Source organism: Leopardus geoffroyi, chromosome A2 (assembly GCF_018350155.1).
Source record: "Leopardus geoffroyi isolate Oge1 chromosome A2, O.geoffroyi_Oge1_pat1.0, whole genome shotgun sequence".
NCBI classification, from domain to species: Eukaryota; Metazoa; Chordata; class Mammalia; order Carnivora; family Felidae; genus Leopardus; species Leopardus geoffroyi.
The window spans coordinates 91,568,525-91,592,256 of NC_059331.1; the positions used below are offsets into that span (position 1 = coordinate 91,568,525).

A 23,732-nucleotide genomic window follows, 5' to 3' on the forward strand; every position below is an offset into this window, starting at 1 on the left:
ACCGCTGTCCGGCAGGGCTGGGGCCGTTTCTCTGGCGTCAGGGAAGCCCCTCCCAGCCCCGCAGCCTGGAACCCAGCCTCCGGCAGAGGACGACCGAGTGAGATTGGGCTGGGTCCTATCAGAGCGCAGGTCCGGCTCGTCCCAGGCTTCAAGTACGGGGCGGGACCCTCGCGGCTTTCCATCCAATCTTCGTTCGCCGGTGCCTGCGGGGCGGGACCCTCGCGGCTTTCCGTTTAATTCCTGCTCCTCGGGGGCCGCGGGGGAGCGGGCCAGCGCGGCTGTGGGCCGTGGCCGAGGAGGTCAAGGGCAAGCGGTGAGGACCAGTAGGCCCGATGGGGCAGCGCTCCCTCTCTCCCCCAGCCCGTGGAGATGGTGGGGAAAAGTTAAGTTGCGTAGAACAGAGTTCCATAGCGTAGAACGGCGGAAGTGCCCGGACTCGGCGGGAGTGTCGTGTAGTCAGCTCATCTGCCGCGGTCGTAGACGTACCCCCGAGGTTGGGCCGCCGGGCGGTGCCGTAGCGCTGCTTATTTGGATTTCTTTCGCTTGGTGGCCTCTTGAGTATGCGGAGCAACTTTTGGTGTGGTGGGAGAAGCCTGAGCTCTCCTCGCTCTGCACTTCTGTATCTACAGCCAAGCTTTAAGCTTGTCGCCCTGCGTCTGGGCGGGGGCCCCCGATACCGGGCACCGGGAGCACTTTGTCTCTTGAGTGTGGTTGTCCAAAACCTGGTGAATCCCGTAACAATTGTTCGCCAGCTGTCTGGTAGATGGACTTTTTTGAGTGCGTGCTCTGGTTCCCAACAGTTTTAAGTCTTAGGGCTTCATAGTCTGCAGATTTCTTTTCTTCCGTTTCTTAAGCCAGTTTTTGGTAAAAATTTCCATGTCCCCCCACCCCCACCCCCCACGCTAGTTTCTTGCTTCCCGCAGTCACCAGCCTAGTTCAAACCCCTGCGTTCTCAAACAGGATGGTTGCAGCGGCCTCCTGGAAGTCCTAAACAGTTCATCTTGGTGTACCGGTATGTGACAATTTATTTTTTTACTTGCTGTTCCCGATTCTCTTCCAATCTGTGTTTACATTTTATTGCCCCAGGAAGCCATCCTGTAATTAAATCCAGTGTCATGATTTTTCTTAATGCGTATGTAGGTTCTTTTAGACTTCATCTTTGTAGTTGAACATTCAAAACAGTCCTTGCTGGAAAAAATCTCCTAATTCATATTTTTACTGTGTACGTTTTGGTGAGTTAAGACCATATAGGTATGGGATTGGTAGTCTTGGTATCATTTTTCTAGCGTCCATTAAGTACTAAGGGAGGTAGGTATACAGAGAATAGCTTATCTTTTCTACGTATGTGTATTAGATTCTTATTGCTGCCATAACAATTTACCATAAACTTAGTTAAAAAAACAAAACAAAACAAACCACACAAAATCACAAAGTGGTTATCTCACAGCTTCTATAGGTCTGAAGTCCAGGTAGTTTCAGCTGGGTACTCTGCTTAGCACCTCACAAAGCTGAAATAAAGGTTTCTGTAGTCCTGGGCTCTGGTCTGGAGGCCCTGAGGAAGAATCCACCTCTAGGCTAAGTGAAGGTGCAGAATTTATTTTCTTGCAGGTGTAGTAGGGCCGAGGACCCGATTTCCTTCCTAGGCTCCAGCTGGGGGCTTTGTCAGTTCCGTAAGACCACCTGTATGTTCATTGCCAGACAGCACCTTCAATCCTTTTCATGCTTTTAATCCCCCTGACTCATCTACAGCCAACTGCTGGAGTAAGCTTTCTGCTCTTGAGGGCTCAAATGATTAGACCCACCTGGATAATCTAAGGTCACCTGTGCTATGTAAGACAACGTGATCACAGACATGGAAGTGATGATCTCATTATATTCACAGGTTCTGGAGAGTGTAGGGGTGAAATCATGGGAGCCATTCCTAGAAATTCTGCCTGGCATAACATGGTTGTCTCAACTAGATTGCTTTATTTTTACTTTTTTTATTTGTTTTATTTTTTTAAACACTTTTTTTTAATGTTTATTTATTCTTAGAGAGAGACAGCACATAAGCAGGAGAGGGGCAGAGAGACAAGAGACACAGAATCTGTAGAAGACTCCAGGCTCTGAGCTGTCAGCACAGAGCCCGACATGGGGCTCGAACTCACAAACGGGCAGATCATGCCCTGAGCTAAAGAAGGCTGCTTAACCGACTGAGCCACTCGGGTGCCCCAGATTGCTTTATTTTTATGATGTGTGTTTTTTTGTTTTTTATTTTAAGTTTATTTAGAGATTGCGTGCCAGCAAGGGAGGGGAAGAGAGAGAGAGAAAGAGAGAATATCCTAAGCAGATTTCTTGGTGTCTATGCAGAGCCCGACACGGGGCTTGAACCCACGAATTGTGAGACCATGATCTGAGCCGAAATCAAGAATCGGACTCTTAACCGACTGAGCCACCTAGGCGCCCCTGTGACGTCTTTTTGCAGTCATTTAAAAACAATCCTGGAGGCACCTGGCTGGCTCTGTAGAACATCTGACTCTTGATCCTAGAGTTGCAAGTTCAAGCCCCAATTGGGTATGGAACCTATTTAAGAATGATAATAAAAATAAAACAATCTTAACAACAACTCTTTCTGATTGTATGATTATCCTCTCTACAGATAAGGGAATTTGGTCCAAGTCAGTTGCCCAGAGGCTCATGACTAGAAAGTGGTAGAGTTGGCATATGGACCCATGCCTACATTTCCGTTAAGTCTAAAGCTAATGTCGGTGGATGGTCAAAATAAAGTGCAAAGTCATTAGATAGCAAGAAGCTATTAAATGGGAGGTCTTTGTTGTACCTTACTTCTGGATTATATCTTTTTATTAGTGCTGTAGGTTGAACTGTTCTATCCTAACAAAGCTCGATGACATGAATGACAGTGTTTTCCCATACATCTAGAGGGTGGAGGCTAGGGGTAATAGGAAGATTCTGACAACCTCAATACATGGTGTCTGTAAGCAGTTGAGGTGTCTGTAAGGTGCTGCTTCCGTTGGTCATACCTGTTAGGAGAGAAAGCACAGGGAGAACACACGTAGTTAGTCCTTTATAGGGGCATGACCCTGAGGTGACACATTACAAAGTCATACTGAGCTCCAAGGCAGGGTAGGAGATAAAGCTGTGTGGCTTTATACCCAGTTGAAAGTCAGGATTCTGTTAAGAAAAAAAAAAAAGGAAACAGTTAATATTGGCTGATAACAGTCTCTGCCACACCCTTGCTTTTGATAATGTTTTATTCTTTAACCTATGAGTGGAATATTTTATTTGGTTTGCTATCAGTTTTAATTTAAAAAGATTAGAAAGCACAGATAATTCTTAAGTTTCCTTGATTTCTCAGTTGCTATTAAAGACTTTGAGAAACTTAGTTTTCCTTTTAACATTTGTATACCTCATTCACATTTTGGGTTAGTTTGATTTCTCTGATGAAAATTGTTCAAGATTGCTGGGGATACTTGAAGTCATTCTGGGTAGGCTTCAAACCATCTGCATGCGGTTACAACAGCTTGTCGTATGATTGATGAATTCTGTAATATTCTACAAGTCCACAGCTGGATGAATCTTCTGCTTTTCATACTAGGCTCTTGGGAGTGCTCACCTTCCACCCAGCATAACTTGCTACACATCTGAATTCTCCCTACCCATTTAGAGCTCCTGTGGGTTCTCTTACCCACTCTCTAGTAGCTTTTGTTTAAGGGGAAGATTGGAATCAAACAGATCTTGACCTTACTAGAGTTGGTAAATTGTCTTTTGAGTTTTGGTTTCTTGGTATGTAAAATGTCAGTGAATGCCAAAAGGCAGAGATAATAGGAAGATTAGATAAGGTCTTCTGTGATACCGTAGTACTTGGCAAATAGTAGGTACTGACTCTGAGCTCCAGCTCTTGGAATCTACATGTTTTTTTGTTTTTGTTTTTGTTTGTTTTTTAATTGATTTTCTCACTGACAAGTTTATGACTTCTGTAAGGACTAGAACAAAGTTCTGTATATATTGTGGTCTCTAGATAATGATTTATTGCATTGGAACTAGCATATATAAGAATATTTATGAGATTGAAATTGTGAGGGCTTTTTTCTTTAGTTTTCCTGTTGTGATTGCATCATGGAAAATCAATTGGCTAAATCAACTGAAGAACGAACATTTCAATACCAGGATTCTCTTCCATCTCTGCCTGTTCCTTCACTTGAAGAATCATTAAAAAAATATCTTGAATCAGGTATGTATGTTTGTAATCTTTTCGTATGTATTATATTATTAGTAATGTAGGAAACTATGAAATTACTAGAAGTTGATGAGGGTGTAATTGTTTTTTCCTTGAGACTCATGGAATGTATCCTTAAAATGTGCAGAACTTTTTTGTCTTTATTTCTCAAGTTACTTTTTCCATAGTTTGAAAAGCCAGATAGTATTTTTAGGTTTATAATAAAAAGTAGCAGGCCTCTGCCTCATTCTCTACTCCCACCCCCAAATCCCACTCCCTCAGGCAAGCATTTTCAAATATTTTCTCAGTTTTTTGATATTGTTTATCTCCAGATATCTTTTATCTCCAGATTTAAAGTAACATTTTTATACTACTATTTCTTTTTTTTTTTTTTTTAGTTTTAGATATTATCAATTTGTTGGTAAAAAGATGTGGATTTAGCTCTTCCACACCTTTTACCTTTCCACTCTTCACGCTCAGCATATATGCAGTCCAACATATCCACATTTTCCTTTTCATTCTCTCAATATAGTTGTACAGAATCACCATTTGGGATTAAATGATTAAATTAGTATTCACTTGATTGAACTCCAGGTTTTACCTCATTTAAATCAGTATGTACCTGGGGCGCCTGGGTGGCGCAGTCGGTTAAGCGTCCGACTTCAGCCAGGTCACGATCTCGCGGTCCGTGAGTTCGAGCCCCGCATCGGGCTCTGGGCTGATGGCTCAGAGCCTGGAGCCTGTTTCCGATTCTGTGTCTCCCTCTCTCTCTGCCCCTTCCCCGTTCATGCTCTGTCTCTCTCTGTCCCAAAAATAAATAAACGTTGAAAAAAAATTTAAAATTTAAATCAGTATGTACCTGTATTACTTTACCTGATCATGTAGGGTTTATGATTATGCAGTTAATCACACTGTGCTTTGGTTACCTTTTTGCTGGTTTTTTTGTTTTATTTTGCCTCATTTTTCATTTGCTTACTTTGTATCCTTAACTAATTCACTCCCAAACACTTCAATACACCGAAAACCCTTATGTACATTATATATAATACATATATGTGTATGTACCTATACATATATTAAACACATAAGCTATTCTCTGAGTTTCATTTCTTGGAGACATCCCTCCTAGGGCCCTCTGCCCTCTTCCTTCAATCAGCATACTTTTCTTAAGTTGGCTGATAGCTGTTCTCTGGGGACTTTCTTTCCCCCATTATCCTAGCAGTTTGCTTCACCTCTCCCTCCTTTATTGGATTCTCTGGTTCCTGTCTTTCTTTTTCTTCCTCTTTTCACTTATATTTGTGAAGTACATCTTTAGTAGCTACTTGAGAAAAGAATTTCTGGGGAAAAAAAGAATGTGAGACCTGAAAATTTATTCTACCCTCATATCTGATTGTTTGGCTGAATATAGAATATTCTGGGTTGGAAATGATTTTTCTTAGGAGTTTTGAAGGTACTGTCTGTTCTCTTGAGAGGTCTAATGCCATTTTGTTTGATCCTTCATATGTGGCTTGTTTTTTACTTTACAGATGTGTTTGGAAACCTTTTTATCCCTACCATTTTGATTGTTTCCATGTCCCTTAGTGTGTAGATTTTTTTTTCTCATTTATTTCTCTGAATACACAGTAGGTTCTTTTAAGTTGAAAAATTCAAGTTCTCAGTTTGAGGAAATTTGAAAAATAGTGTTTCTTGAATAGTTTTCTCCTTTGTTTTCCCTCTCTTTCTGGAATTCCTAGTAATTGGATCTGGGGCATTCTGGACTAAGCTTTTAATTAAAAAATGATTTCCCTTATTATTAGTGCCTTTCCCTTCCTGGGAAAGGGTCTGTTTATTGTTTGGGACCACCAATCCTATTTTTGCTTATTCTGCCTTTGACTGTCATGTGAGAGGCTTTCCTCAAATATCAGGAAATCTGTAGTCTTCATATTTTAGAGTTAGACCCTAAAAAGCCAATTGAAAGCTCTATATGTGTGGGTAGGGATTTGGTGACCAGTGGGCCTTCTAGTGACTCTTGTTGCAGAGATCTAGCAGTTCCATTGGGACCAAGCCCAGATCTAAGTAATAATTTTTCTTGGACCGATCTGTTTCCCCAAAGAGTCCTCTTTTGTTTAGAAGGCATGAGCCTGATTTCTAGTGTTTTGGGAACTAAGTAGGGGAAGGAGGCTGGAGGGGTCATTGTTCTGGGTGTACCCTTTCATCATAATCTCTTGTTTTCAATATGACTTAGAAGCCATGTATTCTGCTTGTCAATTTTTCCTAAGAATAAACCTTTAGATTTCTGCTGGCGTTGGTAGGAAGTTGCCTGGCTTTCTAGAGTGGAGAAAGATCTACAGGAGACCTGTTTTCAGCCACTTTTTGCCCCCCCTTTGAAAGTCCATTTGCCTAGAATTCTTGAACCTTTCTGGGATTCTACTGCAGGAATTGACTTGCTTCTTGGTTTGCACCTAACCTTAACCTTGTATCTTCCTCCCTTCCGCTGTCTAGGCTTTAGACAGGCTTTCTCCATTCTACAAAGTCCCCATTTTCTCATGTGTTTTCTAATTTGTAAAATGTTAGCTTAACTGGTCTGCTGTCCTCTCCTTCCATATTCTTGGTCCTTATAGGTTTTTGACTTTTTAATTACCGTGATTTTACTGAATTCTAGGAGGTTTGGAGATAAATGTATGCATTTGGTTCACTTTCTTGAACTGAAAGCCCTTGATGTTCTTTAAATTTCTTTTCTCTTTTTCCTCAGGTACTTTTATCTGGGAATTCAAGTTTCTTTTGTAAAAATTTTAGTGATTATTCACTGTTTTTGATTATACATTTCACTTGGACTGTTTCTAAATACAGCTGTTTAAATTGACTTTAAGATAGTACTTGGAAGAGACAGAATCATAAAAAAGGAAGATCTTAATGTCCTTTGATTGCTAATTTGCTTTTCTCGGTAGCAAATTTTCAGAACAATTGGTTTTCATTTTCATGGACTAAAATCCTGTATTTTATTTGTTTTTGTTTTGTGTGTGTGTGTACACACAGTTTGGAACAGTTTGGAAGGAAACTGTTATTGGCTCTGGCTCTGGGCTGGAGGCAGGCTTTACACTTAAATTTACGTACATATTGCACTTACATACATGATGTTCAAGGCTCTGCTTGAACATTAGTGGAAAGAAATTTTAATTTCTCTTATTCATGGCTAAACAGGATTAACTTTTCTGTTGGACTAATAGCTAGATGATAGTTCTATCTATATCTTTTTAATTCTCATCATCCAGAATAATTTTAAAATAATTTTTCAGAAAAAGGTTATCAGAATACCCAGTATCCACTGTTTTATTTTTCACCTCGTTTTGCATTGTTGCTTTTCAGCTATTTTTATGTTGTAAACTCTGGCATAATTTATTGGACTGCTGTGATAATTAATGCATTTATAATTGTTTTACATAATTAAGTCTCAAGATTTATGTAATAATGTGAGTTTATGGTACTTGATGTCTAAGTATTTTAATGCATATTTTATCTTTATAGTAAAACCATTTGCAAATAAAGAAGAATATAAAAAAACTGAAGAAATTGTCCAAAAATTTCAAGATGGTATTGGAAGAAAATTGCACCAGAAATTACTTGAAAGGGCAAAAGGAAAAAGAAATTGGGTATTTGTGTTATTGTACTTATAATTAGAAAATTGATGATGCTTGAATGAAAAATAAAAATGTTTTATTTAAATAGCTTTCAATTTAAAATTATTAGTGTTAATATCCTTGCAGTCATTGTTGTTGTAATCATCCAGAAGAATGAGGGAATTGTTTAACTCTAGGGAGTTTTAAGTGTTGTGTGTGAACTTTTCTTTTACCACATGGAGAACTTGTTAAAATGCAGACTTCCTCGGACCAGTGATTCTGATTCAGTATCTCTGGAATGGGGGCCCAGAAGTCCTTATTTTAACTTTCCATGTGGTCCTAGTGGAGGTGATCTGCAGACCCTGCTTTGAGAGAAACATTTTGTTCAGGTAATCCTAGCCTGAAAAAAATAGACATGCCACATAGGTGGCATACAAATACTTAAACATTGCATGGGAGAGAGAGGGCCATTACAAAGTTGGAGTGGAGAATGGTTTTGAGTATTATATGTTGGAATTAGATAGATTGAGGGGGAGATGTTGATACAGTCATTACTGAGGCAGTGCATAATTTTCTTTAAGGAATCTTGGGCTTCTTCAGCTTAACTACTCTGCTTCTGTAGTGTGAACCAGAGGTTAGGTTTTCGTAATTTAAAAAAATTGCCAGGGTGCCTGGGTGGTTCAGTTGGTTAAGCTTCTGGCTTTGGCTCAGGTCGTGATCTCGCAATTTGTGGGTTTGAGCCCTGTATTGGGCTTTGTGCTGACAGCTGAGAACGTGGAGCCTGCTTCAAATTCTGTGGCTCTCTCTCTCTTTCTGCCCCTCAATGACTCGTGCTCTCTCATAAACATAAAAAAAAATTGCCTTAATCTAGAAATAATGATTGTAACTGTATTTAAGCTTTAGAAATAAAAAGCAAGTTGATCTTTCCATTAGTCATTGATAACTATGAAGGAGTAATAGAATTTTATACTTTGAGATTTCTTTCTTTGCAGTCTTGAGACTTGAGCAATTTTAATTGAATCAGGGTAAGGTAAGAAGTCTGTATCCTTTTTGGTTACTTCCTTTTCTGAATGATTATAGTTTATAACATCCATTTCTTAAAAAATAACTGTAGATAATTTGAGATCTGCATATCTGCCTGAAATTTAGTTGCATATTATGAAAGAAGGACACAGAAAGCACTGAAAATTCTAAATTAGTTTTATGTGTACTGAAAAGGTTTCATAGTTCTGATTTAGCACTGCAGTTTTTGCTTGGAAAAGGAAAATTGTAAATGTCTTACTAGTTGTTATAATTGAGGATTTGTTAAATATTTATTATACCCAAAGTACTATGGGAAAACTCACCTAAGGACTTTGGTGTTGTGACTTCAGTATGATCTATCTGAAGGTGCCTTTTCAGTGCTTTCTTGTTGCCTGTTTTTGGTAATGTAATTATAATTAAGATCCTATAGTTCCAGAAGAAAGAAATGATCATAATACCATTTTTCAGTATCTGTGATAATTTAAAACAAGAAAGTGTGTTTTTATTTTTTAATTTATCATTTTTTTAAAAAGAGCTTACTGAGGTAAAATTGACTTAAAGTCCATTGTCCGTGTACAATTTGATGTGGGTAAGTAAATGTGTTTTTAAGTGTTAAAGAGTAAAGAGAAAAGAACAAATACAGCTTTTGTTTTTTGGTTTTCTTTGGCAGCAATTACACATTCAAGTATACCCAATTGCATTAGGCTGAAGTTCTTAATTTCTTTTAGCTGGAAGAATGGTGGCTGAATGTTGCCTATCTGGATGCTCGTTTACCGTCACAACTGAATGTCAATTTTGCTGGTCCTACACCTTATATTGAACACTACTGGCCTCCAAAGGAAGGGACTCAGTTGGAAAGAGGAAGTATAAGTCTTTGGCATAACTTGAACTACTGGCAGCTATTAAGAAAGTAAGGACAGTTATGTGAATTTAGTAACAGGTTTACCTACAGTTTTAGGTGGCAAAATGTTGAGAAGCTGAATTTTAGTTATTCAAGGATACTGTAGTTGTGACTACTTGTTTTACAAGTGTTATAAAGACTTGTTGACCAAAATACTTTGTTTGTTTTAATAGGGAAAAAGTGCCTGTTCATAAAGTTGGAAATAATCCTCTAGATATGGATCAATTCCGAATGGTGTTTTCCACATGCAAGATTCCAGGGATTACCAGAGATTCAATTATGAATTATTTTAGGACTGGTAAGTAGAAAACATGGGTACTTTTTTGGTTAAGTCATTAGGATTTGGATAGTTGTGCTGTGGTTTCTACTGTGATGCTGTGGGTGACTAATTGGAGGCTTTCTGTGAACCTTTTAGTTGTAAGTAATTTATGGGAATGGATTTTTTTTTTTTTAAATGCTTATTTATTTTGAGAGAGAGAGGGGCACAGAGGGAGGGGATAGAATCCCAAGCCGGCTTCTTGCTGCCAGCCCAGAGCTCGACATGGGGCGTGAACTCACCAATTGTGAGATCATGACCTGAGCTGAAATCAAGAGTTGGATGTTAAACCAACTGAGCCACCCAGATGCCCTGGGAGTGGATTTTATAAAATGTGTCTTACATAGTTCTATATAAAAGCTGGTGCTTATGTTGCATCATTTGAGTATTTAAATTTTAAAGAACATTATCAATTAGAATATTAGGAAATCTGGAGCATATGATTTGGATCTTTCTGTCTCTACCCTCTTACTTGAATTTTCTTTTTGAGTGTTTGCTTATATATGGTTATTATGCCCCATTTCTCTGTGAGTATGCCCTTCCTTCCACTCCCAGCCTTTTGAGGTGAGAGCCTGGTGTCAGTCTTCTTGAAGGCCTATGAGTTCAGATTGACTCACCAAAGTTTTTGTTTTTACTGTCAGCTTAATGGTAAATTCTGCTTGGTGTGCTAGCAGATCTCAAAATGGAAAATTCTATTGTAGTAACTGCTTATTTTTGGTTATTTCAGGATCTTTTTCTTTTTTATAAATTTAATAAGATAGTGTATAGTTACTGCAGAATGTAACTAGGAAAGGATATTTTTCTTACCTGAAATTTTGTTTAAAAGTAAAATTTCTTTGCCAGTTTTGCTTGTAGTGTGAGGAATATGAGTTTACTTTCATAAACTCCTCTTTGTAAACCTCATTAGATGCTTGAGATAATGTCTTCAGGCCCACACACTTTTATCTTGATGTTGCAAGTGAAAAACCTGGTTACTTAGGGCATAAAGTTTAATGCCCAAACATGAATGGAAAAAATGAACAGGAGAAAATGGAATAGCCGTAGCAAAGAGAGAAATATGCGTATCGGTTAAGAACTCAAATCAGTCAACCTGGTTTTCAAGTTCAATCTTTACTATTTCATAGGTATGTTCTAAGATAGATAAAATAATCCTTTAAGGTACAGCATGTATTGCGAGTTAAAGTATGGGATTGTGATGCTTCCAGCTTTGGTTTTCTTTTTCAACATTACTTTGGCTATTTGGGGTCTTTTGTGATTCCATAGAAATTTTAGGATTGTTTTAACTCTGTGAAGAATGCTGGTGCTATTTTGATAAGGATTGCATTGAGTGTGTAGATTGCTTTGAGTAGTTTCGACATTTTAACAATATTCTTCTAATCTATGAGCATGAAATGTTCTTTGATTTCTTAGTGTCGTCTTCAATTTCTTTCATAAGCTTTGAATAGTTTTCAGCATACAGGTCTTTTACCTCTTTGGTTAGGTTTATTCCTAGGTATTTTATGGTGTTTGGGCATGTAAAATGCAGTCACTAATTTAACAATGTGCCTCTTAATACAGTCCTTCAAGCTATCATAAACTATATTCTTATACTTACAGCCATGCGAAGAGGTATAGTTAGGGATAAAGCTGAGGTAATAAGTAAACAAATAACAGAGTTGGTGATAAATACTGTATAGAGAATTCAAATAGTGGGTAAGCAGGTGGCTGTTTAGGTAGTCAGGGAAAGCATCTCTGAGGATATGAATAAGATGTTCCAGCAGTTTTTTGTCTTTTTATTTTTGATTGGTTCATATTGTTTTTATGTTGAGGGAAGAAATGCCCTGGGCATGAATAAATTTGGCATGTTTGAAGGGGAATATGGATGGAGCATACTAGGCCATGGGGAGGTGGCCGACTGGAGTGGTGACTAGAGGCTGGATCATATGGTAATTTGGAAGCCAACTCGTGGATTTGGATTTTATTTAAAATGTGAATAAGATCGTATTAGTGAGTTTTGAGGAGGAAAGTGATGTGATCAGGTTTATGTTTTGAAAAGATGATTGTACCTGCTGTTTGAAGATTAAGATTTTTAGGAAACAGACAGTGGTAGAAGCAGGGAGATCAGTTAGAAAATAGTTTTAGTAGTTCTAGTGAGCTACAATAATGACTTGTACTAGCGTAATAATATGGAACTGATAAAAAGTTCTTAGATTCTGGGGGGCACCTGGGTGGCGCAGTCGGTTGAGCGTCCGACTTCAGCCAGGTCACAATCTCGCGGTCCGTGAGTTCGAGCCCCGCGTCAGGCTCTGGGCTGATGGCTCAGAGCCTGGAGCCTGTTTGCGGTTCTGTGTCTCCCTCTCTCTCTGCCCCTCCCCCGTTCGTGCTCTGTCTCTCTCTGTCCCAAAAATAAATAAACGTTGAAAAAAAAAAAAAGTTCTTAGATTCTGGATATATTTTGGTTTTGGGTTTAGCAGAATTATTCATAGATTGGTTATGAGATGTAAGAAAAAAAAAGGGGAATCAGATGACTTCAAGGTATTTGGCTTAAGAAATGGGGTAGATAGGTGTGTTGGTTGATGAGGTGGGAAAAATTGGGACGAAATATTCAGGGAGGAAATTAAGAGGTCCCTTAGGCTATGTTGAGTTTAAGATGCCTTTTAGACATCTGAAGTGGAAATGCAAGTAGATAGTTGGATGCAAAGTTTGGACTGGGGGAGCAGTTTCAGTGCTGCACCAAGAGATTTAGGAATCATTATTAGCAGGCATAGAAAACATTTTAAAGCCCTAAGAGTAGCTTTTGTAACACATAAAGAGGAAGATTATCAAGTGAACAAACAATGATCCTTAGCACAATTAAATATGGTATTTGGTGGTCTGAAGAGTCGAACACAGCAAAAGAGACTAAAGTGGGAAGGAAGCAAGGACAGTGGTCTCCCGGAAACCAAGAGGAGGAAGTGTTGTACCGAATGCTCCAAAGGTCAACTGAGATAAAATTTAAAAGTGACCAAATTATTTGTCAACCTGACATGGACCGGCTGCCCTCGACAAGAGCAGTCTTAGTGGAAGTTGGGGAAGGGAGCTCGACTGGAGAATATGAAAGGAAGCCAAGTAAGTAGTGACAACATTAGGAAATAATCCTTACGGAAGAAGTTTTGATGTACAGTGGGAGATACTTTATTTTTTTAAATGGGTACTATTGTATGACAGAGAAATAAAAGGAATCCAAATTGGCAAGGAAGAAGTCAAACTTCCGCTATTTGCAGATGACATGGTACTGTATGTAGAAAACTCAACAGATGCCACCAAAAAATTGTTAGAACTAATACATGAATTCAGCACAATCACAGGATATAAAATCAACATGCAGAAATCTGTTGCGTTTCTATACACCAGTAACAAAGTAGCAGAAAAAGAAATCAAGGAATTGATCCCATTTGCAATTACATCAAAAAACAATAAGATACCTAGGAATAAACCTAACCAAAGAAGTACTCTGAAAACTATTCAACACTTGGGAAAGAAATTGAAGAGCACACCAAGAAATGGAAAAGCATTCCATGGTCATTGAAGAACAAAACATTGTTAAAATGTCTGTACTACCCAAAGGGATCTATACATTTAATGCAATCCCAATCAAAATACCACTAGCATTTTTTGCAGAGCTAGAACAAACAATCCTAAAATTTGTACGGAACCACAAAAGACCCCGAATTGTCCAAGCAATCCAAAAAAGAAAAGACTGGAGGCATCATAATTCTGATTTCAAGCTATATTACAAAGCTGTAGTCCTCAAGACACTATTGTTACTGGTACAAAAAGAGACACAAAGATCAATGGAACAGAATAGAAAACCCAGAAATGGACCCACAACTACATGGTCAACTCCTCTTCAACAAAGCAGGAAAGAATATCCAATGGAAAAAAGATAGTCCCTTCAACAAATGGTGTTGGGAAAACAGGACAGTGACATGTGGAAGAATGAAGCTTAGACCACTTTCTTTTTTTTTTTTTTTCAATATATGAAATTTATTGTCAAATTGGTTTCCATACAACACCCAGTGCTCATTCCAAAAGGTGCCCTCCTCAATACCCATCACCCACCCTCCCCTCCCTCCCACCCCCCATCAACCCTCAGTTTTTTCTCAGTTTTTAACAGTCTCTTATGCTTTGGCTCTCTCCCACTCTAACCTCTTTTTTTTTTTCCTTTCCCCTCCCCCATGGGTTTCTGTTAAGTTTCTCAAGATCCACATAAGAGTGAAACCATATGGTATCTGTCTTTCTCTGTATGGCTTATTTCACTTAGCATCACACTCTCCAGTTCCATCCACGTTGCTACAAAAGGCCATATTTCATTCTTTCTCATTGCCACGTAGTATTCCATTGTGTATATAAACCACAATTTCTTTATCCATTCATCAGTTGATGGACATTTAGGCTCTTTCCACAATTTAGCTATTGTTGAGAGTGCTGCTATAAACATTGGGGTACAAGTGCCCCTATGCATCAGTACTCCTGTATCCCTTGGGTAAATTCTTAGCAAGCTATTGCTGGGTCATAGGGTAGGTCTATTTTTAATTTTCTGAGGAACCTCCACACTGCTTTCCAGAGCGGCTGCACCAATTTGCATTCCCACCAACAGTGCAAGAGGGTTCCCGTTTCTCCACATCCTCTCCAGCATCTATAGTCTCCTGATTTGTTCATTTTGGCCACTCTGACTGGCATGAGGTAATATCTGAGTGTAGTTTTGATTTGTATTTCCCTGATAAGGAGCGACGTTGAACATCTTTTCATGTGCCTGTTGGCCATCCGGATGTCTTCTTTAGAGAAGTGTCTATTCGTGTTTTCTGCCCATTTCTTCACTGGGTAATTTGTTTTTTGGGTTAGGCCACTTTCTTACATCATACAAAAAAGTAAATTCAAAAAGGATGAAAGACCTAAATATGAGACATGAAACCATCAAAATCCTAGAGGAGATCACAGGTAGCAACCTCTTTGACCTTGGCAACAGCAACTTCTTACTAGACACGTTGCTGGAGGCAAGGGGAAAAAAAGCAAATGTGAACTGTTTCATCAAGATGAAAAGCTTCTGTACAGTGAAGGAAGCAATCAAAACTAAAAGGTAACTTATGGAATAGGAGAAGATATTTGCAAATGACGTATCAGATAAAGTCTATAAAGAACTTGCCAAACTCAACACCCAAAAAACAATCCACTGAAGAAATGGGCAGAAGACATGAATAGACACTTTTCCAAAGAAGACATCCAAATGGCTAACAGACACATAAAAAGATACTCAACATCACTCATCAGGGAACTACACATTAAAACCACAATGAGATAACCACCTCATACCTGTCAGAATGGCTAAAATTAACAACACAAGAAACAACAGGCATTGACAAGGATGCAGAGAAAGGGGAAACCTCTTGAACTGTGAGTGGGAATATAAACTGGTGCAGCCGCTCTGGAGAACAGTATGTAGGTTCCTCAAAAAACTAATAATAGAACTACCCTATCATCTAGCAATTGGACTATTAGGTATTTACCCAAAGGATACAAAAGTACAGATTCAGAGGGGTCCACAGACCCCAGTGTTTATAGCAGCATTATCCACAATAGTCAAACTGTGTATGCATATATATGTGTATATGCATATACACATATGTATACACACATACACCCACACAACGGAATATTAGCCATCAAAAAGAATGAAATCTTGCCATTTGAAATGACATGGATGAAACTAGAATGTATTAGGCTAAGCAAAACAACTCAATTAGAGAAACCGTATGATTTCGCTCTTATGTGGAATTTAAGAAACCAAACATGAACATATGAGAAGAGGGGGTTGGAAAGAGGGAGAGAGGAAAACACCACAGGAGACTCTTAATGATAGAGAACAAACTGAGGCTGATGGAGGGAGGTGGGTGGGAGATGGGCTTAGATTGGTGATGGGTATTAAGGAGGGCAGTTGTGATGAGGACTGGGAGTTGTATGTGAGCGATGAATCACTGAATTCTGCTGAAACCAATACTGCACTAGATGTTGGCTAGCTAAAATTTAAATAAAAATGAGTGCTATTACGTCATGAGATTGACATAGGAGAGAAAGAACAATAATCTTACAGCCAGAGTCTTTGAAAAGATAAGAGCTGAGAGGGTCAAAAAAGTAGAAATGGTGGAGGGGTTGGTCTTTGACAAGAGCAATGATGAGAGGGAATGCAGAAAGTGTGCATCTAGTTGCAGACATAATTGACCAATTTTGTTGTGGGAAGATGAGGTCCTATGAATTCCTTGTGTTTTCGTTGGTGAAATGAGAACTGAGGTCATCACCTGGGGTAGAAGATTTGAGGAGAAAAGAGATGGTGTGAAATACTAGTCATTTTTGGAAAGTGGGAGAAGCACATTTGCTATGGAAATGTAGGGTAGCTGATCAGTGTTGAGTGCCCATTTGAAATGGTGTTTACGAATTTAAAATTGGTTGGGGCGCCTGGGTGGCGCAGTCGGTTAAGCGTCCGACTTCAGCCAGGTCACGATCTCGCGGTCCGTGAGTTCGAGCCCCGCGTCCGGCTCTGGGCTGATGGCTCGGAGCCTGGAGCCTGTTTCCGATTCTGTGTCTCCCTCTCTCTCTGCCCCTCCCCCGTTCATGCTCTGTCTCTCTCTCTCCCAAAAATAAATAAACGTTGAAAAAAAAAAAATTAAAAAAATAAAATAAAATTGGATGATATATTCTTTTTTTTTTTCCTACAACAGTCAAGCAGGTGCAGAAAGAGAAAGTGGAAGATTTAAGTGTTTTGGAAGAGAGAAATTAAAATGGGTCATGGAATCTATCTTGGAGACAGAGAAAATTGAAGAAATGATGTATGTGGAGGCAGCCTGTAAGCTGCTGTGGCTCAAAGGATGGTGTCAATAAGGAGGCAATAGAACTATTTTTATTTTTACTTCCTCCTTAAGAGACCATTAACACTAATTCCGTCATGCCTTTTGCCCTGTTTACCTCATTTTGCCTAGAAGTTCAGACTTCTCAGATCATAGCCTGTCCTCTGGATTCGTGGATTTGTGCATAGCCTAATTTGATCTAGGTTCCTTACTACTGTGACCCACTCTCCTTTCCTTTTCCAGACTCTTCTGTACTTCCTGAAGCACACAGTCAGCAAAATCCTTTATATCTTCAACCTTTTCTCTGAAAGTTCCTGTTTACTTTGAAGGGTTCTGTTACTGAACCTGGTTATTCTTTGAGCTTATTGCGTTCCCTATAACCATCTCAAGCGCGTATATTTTCTCTCATACTTTGGTACTAGAAGAAAGGTAGGAGATGTTGTATGCTCTTTATCTCCTGTTATTCTTTCCACTTTCCCTTCTTCCTTACAGTTTTAGCTCTGGAAAAGAGGAAAGCTATCAGGTGAGATCCCCAGAGCTTGTCATGATTGCAGTGACTTTGTTTTTGACCATTCCCCTTTGTTCATTGATTGGTATAGCACCAGGCTCCCTGCATTTCTTTCCATTACTACCTCAGTCACATCCTTGATGACTTGAACTTCCAATTGTTGATAATCCTTGACTTCTGCTTTCCTTCACTTTCTTCCTCTAGTAATCTGCACCTCCATTCCTTCTCAAGGAGCCACACACTCCTGTGGTCATGCCCTAGACCTTGTTATCAAAAACTCCATCTCCAATTTCGATGCTGAATGGTAATTATAAGCATCTCACTCTGATCTCCACCTTGTCTTCACAACTCCCTTCCTTTGGGAGTCTACCTTAGCTGTTTCTTTGATCACACTGTGACTTAAATGCAGTTATTCTACAGTTCTTCACAGTTCCATTCCTGCCACCTCCACTGTAATCACTCCTTTGCATACACATTCAAATCTTTGCCCACCCCCCCTTCCCCACTCCACCCACCCCCCCTTCCCCACTCCACCCACCCCTGTTTAATTATAATCTTCTCTCTTACCTCTACATATTACCATAGCAATTTACTTGGCTTGAGAAAACCTCACTTAATTTTCTCAGTTAAACCTCAAATGGACCCACAGCATACCTTGCCATATATATATTTTTTTTAATGTTTATTTCTGAGAGAGAGAGAGAAACAGAGCATGATGGGGAAGGGGCAGAGAGAGAGGGAGACACAGAATTAGAAGCAGGCTCCAGGCTGTCAGCACAGAGCCCGATGTGGGGCTCGAACTCACAAACTGTGAGATCATGACTTGAGCCAAAGTCGGATGCTTAACCGACTGAGCCACCCAGGTGCCCCGATCTTGCCATATATTTTTGTCAGGTTATTCTCTCTCTTCCAGAAAGACTGTCTCATGCTTTTCTTTATTCTCAGCTAATGAACTCTTACTCTCAATAAATGTAAAGCAGTCTTTCCATCACAAAATTTACCAACCTATCTGTTAGGCAGAATAATGCTCCTCAGCCCCCCAGAGATGTTTGCTTCCTAATCCTTGGAGCCTGTCAGATGTTTTAGGTTACATAGTAAAGGGGAATTTAGGTCACAAATGAAGTTAAGCTTGTTAATCAGTTGACTAGACATGGGAAGATTATTCTGGAATATTCATGTGGACACAAAATAATCACAAGAATTCTTAGAAGTAAAGAAAGAGGCAGAAGAGAACCCAATTGATGGCAGGATGAGAAAGTCATGATCCTCCTTTGATGGTTGTGAAAATGGAGGAGAGTCCTAAGGGCAAGAGTGTGGACAGTCTCTAGAAGCTGGAAAAGCAAAGGAAACTGATTTTCCCCTAGAGCCTCCAGAAGGAACAGAGACGTGCTGACCTTCATTTTAGACTAGTAAGACAAGTTTCAAACTTCTGTTCCCCATACCTGTAAGATAATCCATTTGTGTTGTTAGTGTAATTTGTTACAGCAGTCATAGAAAACCTACTCATTCAAATACTTGTCCATCCTGCAACCCCCTCACAATACATTATTTTACGTTCTGCCTTCCCTTGTTTAAATGGATGAACTGCTTTGTCTCATAAAGACAACCTTCTGTATGGTACACTGGGCCCCACCTCTTCTTGTGTAATCAAGGACCTTGCTGCAGACTTATCTTCTCTTTGCTGCGTTGTCAGTTTTCCCTCTTTACTGGATTGTTCTAATCTGTAGTATCGCTCATCTGGAAAGAAAAAAAAAAAATTGATCTCTTGTCTGCTTCAAGTGTCACACCTCATTCAAAGCCACCATCACCTTTCACATAGATCCTTGTCACCTAGATCACTTTAGTTATCTCTCAACTGATCTTGCTGTATGTTCTCTTCACTGTTATGATCTCCTCTTCATAGAGTAGCCTGAGTGACCTTTTTCAAGTACTAATGAGGTCACATTATTACTGTCTTACTTAAAACCCTCCATAGGCTTCCTTTTCATAATATTTAAAATTGGAAGTGCTTTCTGAGGCCAGTGTAACCTGGCCCTGATCCTGGCTACCGTTCTACCCTTTTCTCTCTCTGCTGCAGCTATACTGACTTTTTTTTTTTTTTTAAAGCAAACTATCTCATTTTGTCCTAATGCCTTTGCACTTGCCGTTTCCTCTGCTTGAGATTCTCTTCTTGCAGATATTTCCATGCTCACTCCTAACTTCATTTAGGTCTCTGCTAAAATATCCCCACTTAGGCCCATCCTGAAGTAGTACCCTCCTGTCCTGTCACCCTCCCAACATTTGTTGATGAATTTGCCATCAGGCTTATTTTCTTTTTTCTTTTCCAGTCCTAAATTTTGAATAGGGGGTGGTCAGTAAATGGCAACAATAAGATGTAGTAGTATTAAATGTAAAAAGATGAGGAGGTTTTTGAAGGAGAAGAGAGAAGAAATGTATTGGAAGTAGCCATGAAAGACAATGAAAATACATACCTTACCTCCTAGAACTGGAAGAAGTAGGATATAAGAGAAAAAAAACAGTGCTATGAGGAGATAATCTTTCCTCATAGTTGATGGGTTTCATGAGATAATGTGTGTAAAGCATTTACCACAGTTAATTGTACATATCAATCAGTACATTTCCTTCCATTGGCAGTGTATGTCTTTTCTGTCTTTTTTCTTAGAGGAAAGGAACAGGGACCATATAGGAAGACCTTTGTCAAAGGCAATGGTAATAGAAAAGTGAGGCTAAATCAGAATATTCTGAGATTTACAGCAAACATACAGTTCTTGGAGAGTTAAAGTGTGCCCAAAGAATCATAGAATCAATTATCAGTGGCTTGCCAGGTGTGATTAGAGCCTTAAGTAAAACTAGATTTGGCAAAAAGCATTCTTTGCTACTCAAACAGTGCCCTTTTTCAACTGAAAACTATTTTATTTAGAAATCATAGCTAGATATTACTGCAATTAAATTATCTGATAAGCAGTCAACATTGAAATAAAGCCTAGGAGAAACTAATTCTCATAGCTCTTCTACAGGATTTCTTGCTGCCCTTTTCCCTTTGTCATTTCTATCCATGAATAAACTAGAAAGCCCTGCAGGAGTTTGGGATTATATAAGTCTCAAGGTGTACAAATATTTGAAACTCCATGGATTTTTGGCTGTTTCACATGGAGAGATTTCAAGAGTGTATATTTATATCATAATTGAAAGTCCATCACCTTATTGTTCATATGATATTTTTGATTAATATATGAATATATTATCAAGTATTGGAGCAAGGATTATTTTCTTCTTTTGGATGTGAATAAGCAGTTTTACTCTTGTTTAACTTTGAGAGATTGAGTTTGGATTTCCTGTTTCTTTTTCCAGAGAGCGAAGGGCATTCCCCAACTCACATTACGGTGCTTTGTCGAGGCCGAGTTTTTGTCTTTGATGTAATGCATGAAGGATGTTTGATGACTCCACCAGAGATTCACAGGTTTTCAAACTACTTTCTTGAGTCTTGAGGTGTTAAGTTTTTGCTTGAGTTAAAAAAATAAATTTTGTTCACAATTGCCTTTGTATAAAGGGACAGTAAGCTAAAAAGAAATAATTCTGTATATGCTGATTTTTGCAAATTTATTATTTGTAGGTTTCATTAATTTTTAACTTTACTAGATGTATACGAATCTATTCTACTTGGAGAAAAGGAAAACATTCAGAATATTATCAATTCCATTTCTTGCCCCAGAATTTATCACCATTAACTAGTTTGGTGTATTCTGTCCTTCTGTATCCATTCTAGTGAATTTATATGCACATAAAGACTTATAAAAAAGAATGTAGTTTATATCTAGTATGTATTTAAATGCATATAAATAGTATGTACACGTAGTATGTACGTATAGTATTTTGTGTGTTTGTATTTTCAAAGTATATTATGGAAAATTTCAAAATTTTGAGGGAACTGTATAATGAAGCTCTTCCATGTTCTCATACCCCAGCTTCAACAGTTATCATCTCCTAGCTTCAACAATTATGAATTCATAGCCTTGTATCGACTTGCCTTTTCTCCTCCCCTCAGTCTCCTATGGATTATTGTAAAGAAAATCTCAAGACATAATGTTTCCACTGAAGTATTTTTGTATGTACCTCTAAAAGATAAGGACTCTTAAAATCATACACATGCAGTCCCATTATCACACCTAATGACTTGCTTCTTTTAGAAAATGAGGAATTCTTGGGGCGCCTGGGTGGCGCAGTCGGTTAAGCGTCCGACTTCAGCCAGGTCACGATCTCGCGGTCCGTGAGTTCGAGCCCCGCGTCGGGCTCTGGGCTGATGGCTCGGAGCCTGGAGCCTGTTTCGGATTCTGTGTCTCCCTCTCTCTCTGCCCCTCCCCCTTTCATGCTCTGTCTCTCTCTGTCCCAAAAATAAATAAACGTTGGAAAAAAAAAAAAAAATTAAAAAAAAAAAAAAAGAAAATGAGGAATTCTTTAATATCATTAATATACAATCATTTGTTCAAATCTCCCTAGATTGTCTTATAAATGTTGAGTTGTATGTATCTATATATATCTTTAAAATTTTTTTGTTAAGTATTACAAACATGTACAAAAGTGCACACAAATATACAGCTACATACTCATGTAACCACCACCAGGTCAAGATAATAGAATATTTCCAGTATTTTAGAAATTTCCTTCATACCACTTGTCAGTTACCATGCTTTCTCTTCTTTTCAAGGGTAGTTATTTAGGTGGTTTACGGTTTTTACTAGAACAAAAAATGATGCTGTGAGAATCCTTGTACGTTTTCTTTCTGATTACACTTAGGAAAGGACTTGTTGAGTCATAGGGTATGTGAACATTGAAATTCAGTACATAATGCAGTTTTCGAAAATAGTTATACTAATTAGCACTTTCATACATATATGACTATGTGGGAGGAGTTCTTTATACTTTTTGGATGTGAGCCTTTTGTTGTGTTTAGGTGTTGAAATCCACAGAATAGAAGATGTTTATACCCTATTAAAGTATCTTTTTTTTTTTTTTTTTTAGTTTTTCTATTAGGGAAGTTGGCACACAGTGTTAGATAAGTTAAATTTTTAATTTTTTTTAAATGTTTTTATTTATTTTTGAGACCGAGACAGAGCATGAGCAGGGGAGGGGCAGAGAGAGGGGGAGACACAGAATGTGAAGCGGGCTCCAGCTGTCTCAGCTGTGCTGACAGCTCAGAGCCAGATGCGGGGCTCAAACTCAGAGTGAGATCATGACCTGAGCTGAAGTCGGACGCTCAACCGACTGAGCCACCCGGGTGCCCCAGATAAGTTTTAAGTGCGTAACATAGCGATTCAACTTTTTCCTGTGTTATACTATACTTACCAGAAGTGCAACTACCAATCGTCACCATACAACACTATTAGAATATCATTGGATAAAATTAGTAAGAGTTGGTGATTGGGCTTAGAAAGAAAAGAAGGTATTAAATAGGACTGAAATTTTTAAACATGGTTGGGTAGGCAAGTAGTATTATAACAGAAGGAGGCAACAGAGGAGGAGGAACCATTTCATTTTCTTTCTTGTTTTTAATAACTACTTTATTGAGATATAATTCACACACCATACCTTTCACCCATTTAAAGTGTGCAATTCTTGGGGTGCCTGGGTGGCTCACTTGGTTGAGTGTCCGACTCTTGATCTCAGCTCAGGTCATAATCTCAGGGTCATGGGTTCAGGCCCCACATTGGGCTCTGTGCTGGGTGTGAAGCTACTTAAAAAAATAAAGGGTGAAATTTGGCATGTTTTAGAATATTCACAGAACTGTGCAGTCATCTCTACAATCAATTTTAGAACATTTTGTTACCTCCAAAAGTAACCCTGGACCCATAAGCAGTAAAGCCCTATTGCTCCCCAGCTTTCACCCCATCCATTAGTAGACACTACCCATATCTCCCAAACACTCTAATCCCATTAGCCTGGCATAACCACCAGTGGACTTTTTATGTCTGTATATTTGCTTATTCTGGACATTTCATACAAATGGAATCTTAAAATATATGGTCTTTTGTGTCTGGCTTCTTTTACTTAGCGTGATGTTTTCAAGGCTCATCTGTGTTGTAGCATGCTTTATTACTTTATTCATTTAATGGCTGAATATTCCATTCTGTGGATATGCCACATTTTATGTAAATATTCATCACTTAATGGACATTATGAATAATACTGTCCTGAACATCAGACTTTTGTGTGAATATGTATTTTCATTTCTTTTGGATACATAACTAGGAGGGAATTGCTAGGTCGTAGCTCTGTTTAACTATTAGAGGGAATGCCAAACTGTTTTCTAAAATG

The 23,732-nt window shown here is 38.8% G+C and overlaps 1 protein-coding gene and 1 long non-coding RNA gene across 5 annotated transcripts in view; one reads left to right on the top strand and one right to left on the bottom strand.

Annotated features, from left to right (window-relative positions):
• The first annotated feature begins 204 nt into the window (after positions 1 to 204).
• Positions 205 to 23,732, top strand: part of CROT (carnitine O-octanoyltransferase) — a 49,094-nt gene continuing 25,566 nt past the window's right edge. Inside the window, exons 1-7 of one of the 4 annotated variants that reach the window (XM_045494695.1) lie at positions 205 to 313; positions 961 to 1,012; positions 4,096 to 4,231; positions 7,721 to 7,845; positions 9,564 to 9,745; positions 9,910 to 10,034; positions 20,772 to 20,880. In XM_045494695.1, the coding sequence (XP_045350651.1) occupies positions 4,117 to 4,231; positions 7,721 to 7,845; positions 9,564 to 9,745; positions 9,910 to 10,034; positions 20,772 to 20,880 (656 nt within the window). In that variant the 5' untranslated portion in view covers positions 205 to 313; positions 961 to 1,012; positions 4,096 to 4,116. Of the gene's footprint in view, positions 383 to 923; positions 1,013 to 4,095; positions 4,232 to 7,720; positions 7,846 to 9,563; positions 9,746 to 9,909; positions 10,035 to 20,771; positions 20,881 to 23,732 lie in introns of all 4 variants that reach the window. The other 3 variants (XM_045494699.1, XM_045494696.1, XM_045494698.1) reach the window with 3 other exon arrangements.
• On the bottom strand, positions 4,620 to 5,721 carry LOC123606406. Its single transcript, XR_006716266.1, has 2 exons — positions 5,076 to 5,721; positions 4,620 to 4,838 (listed from the first exon to the last, which is right to left on the bottom strand). It is a non-coding gene; the product is annotated as an uncharacterized LOC123606406 (long non-coding RNA).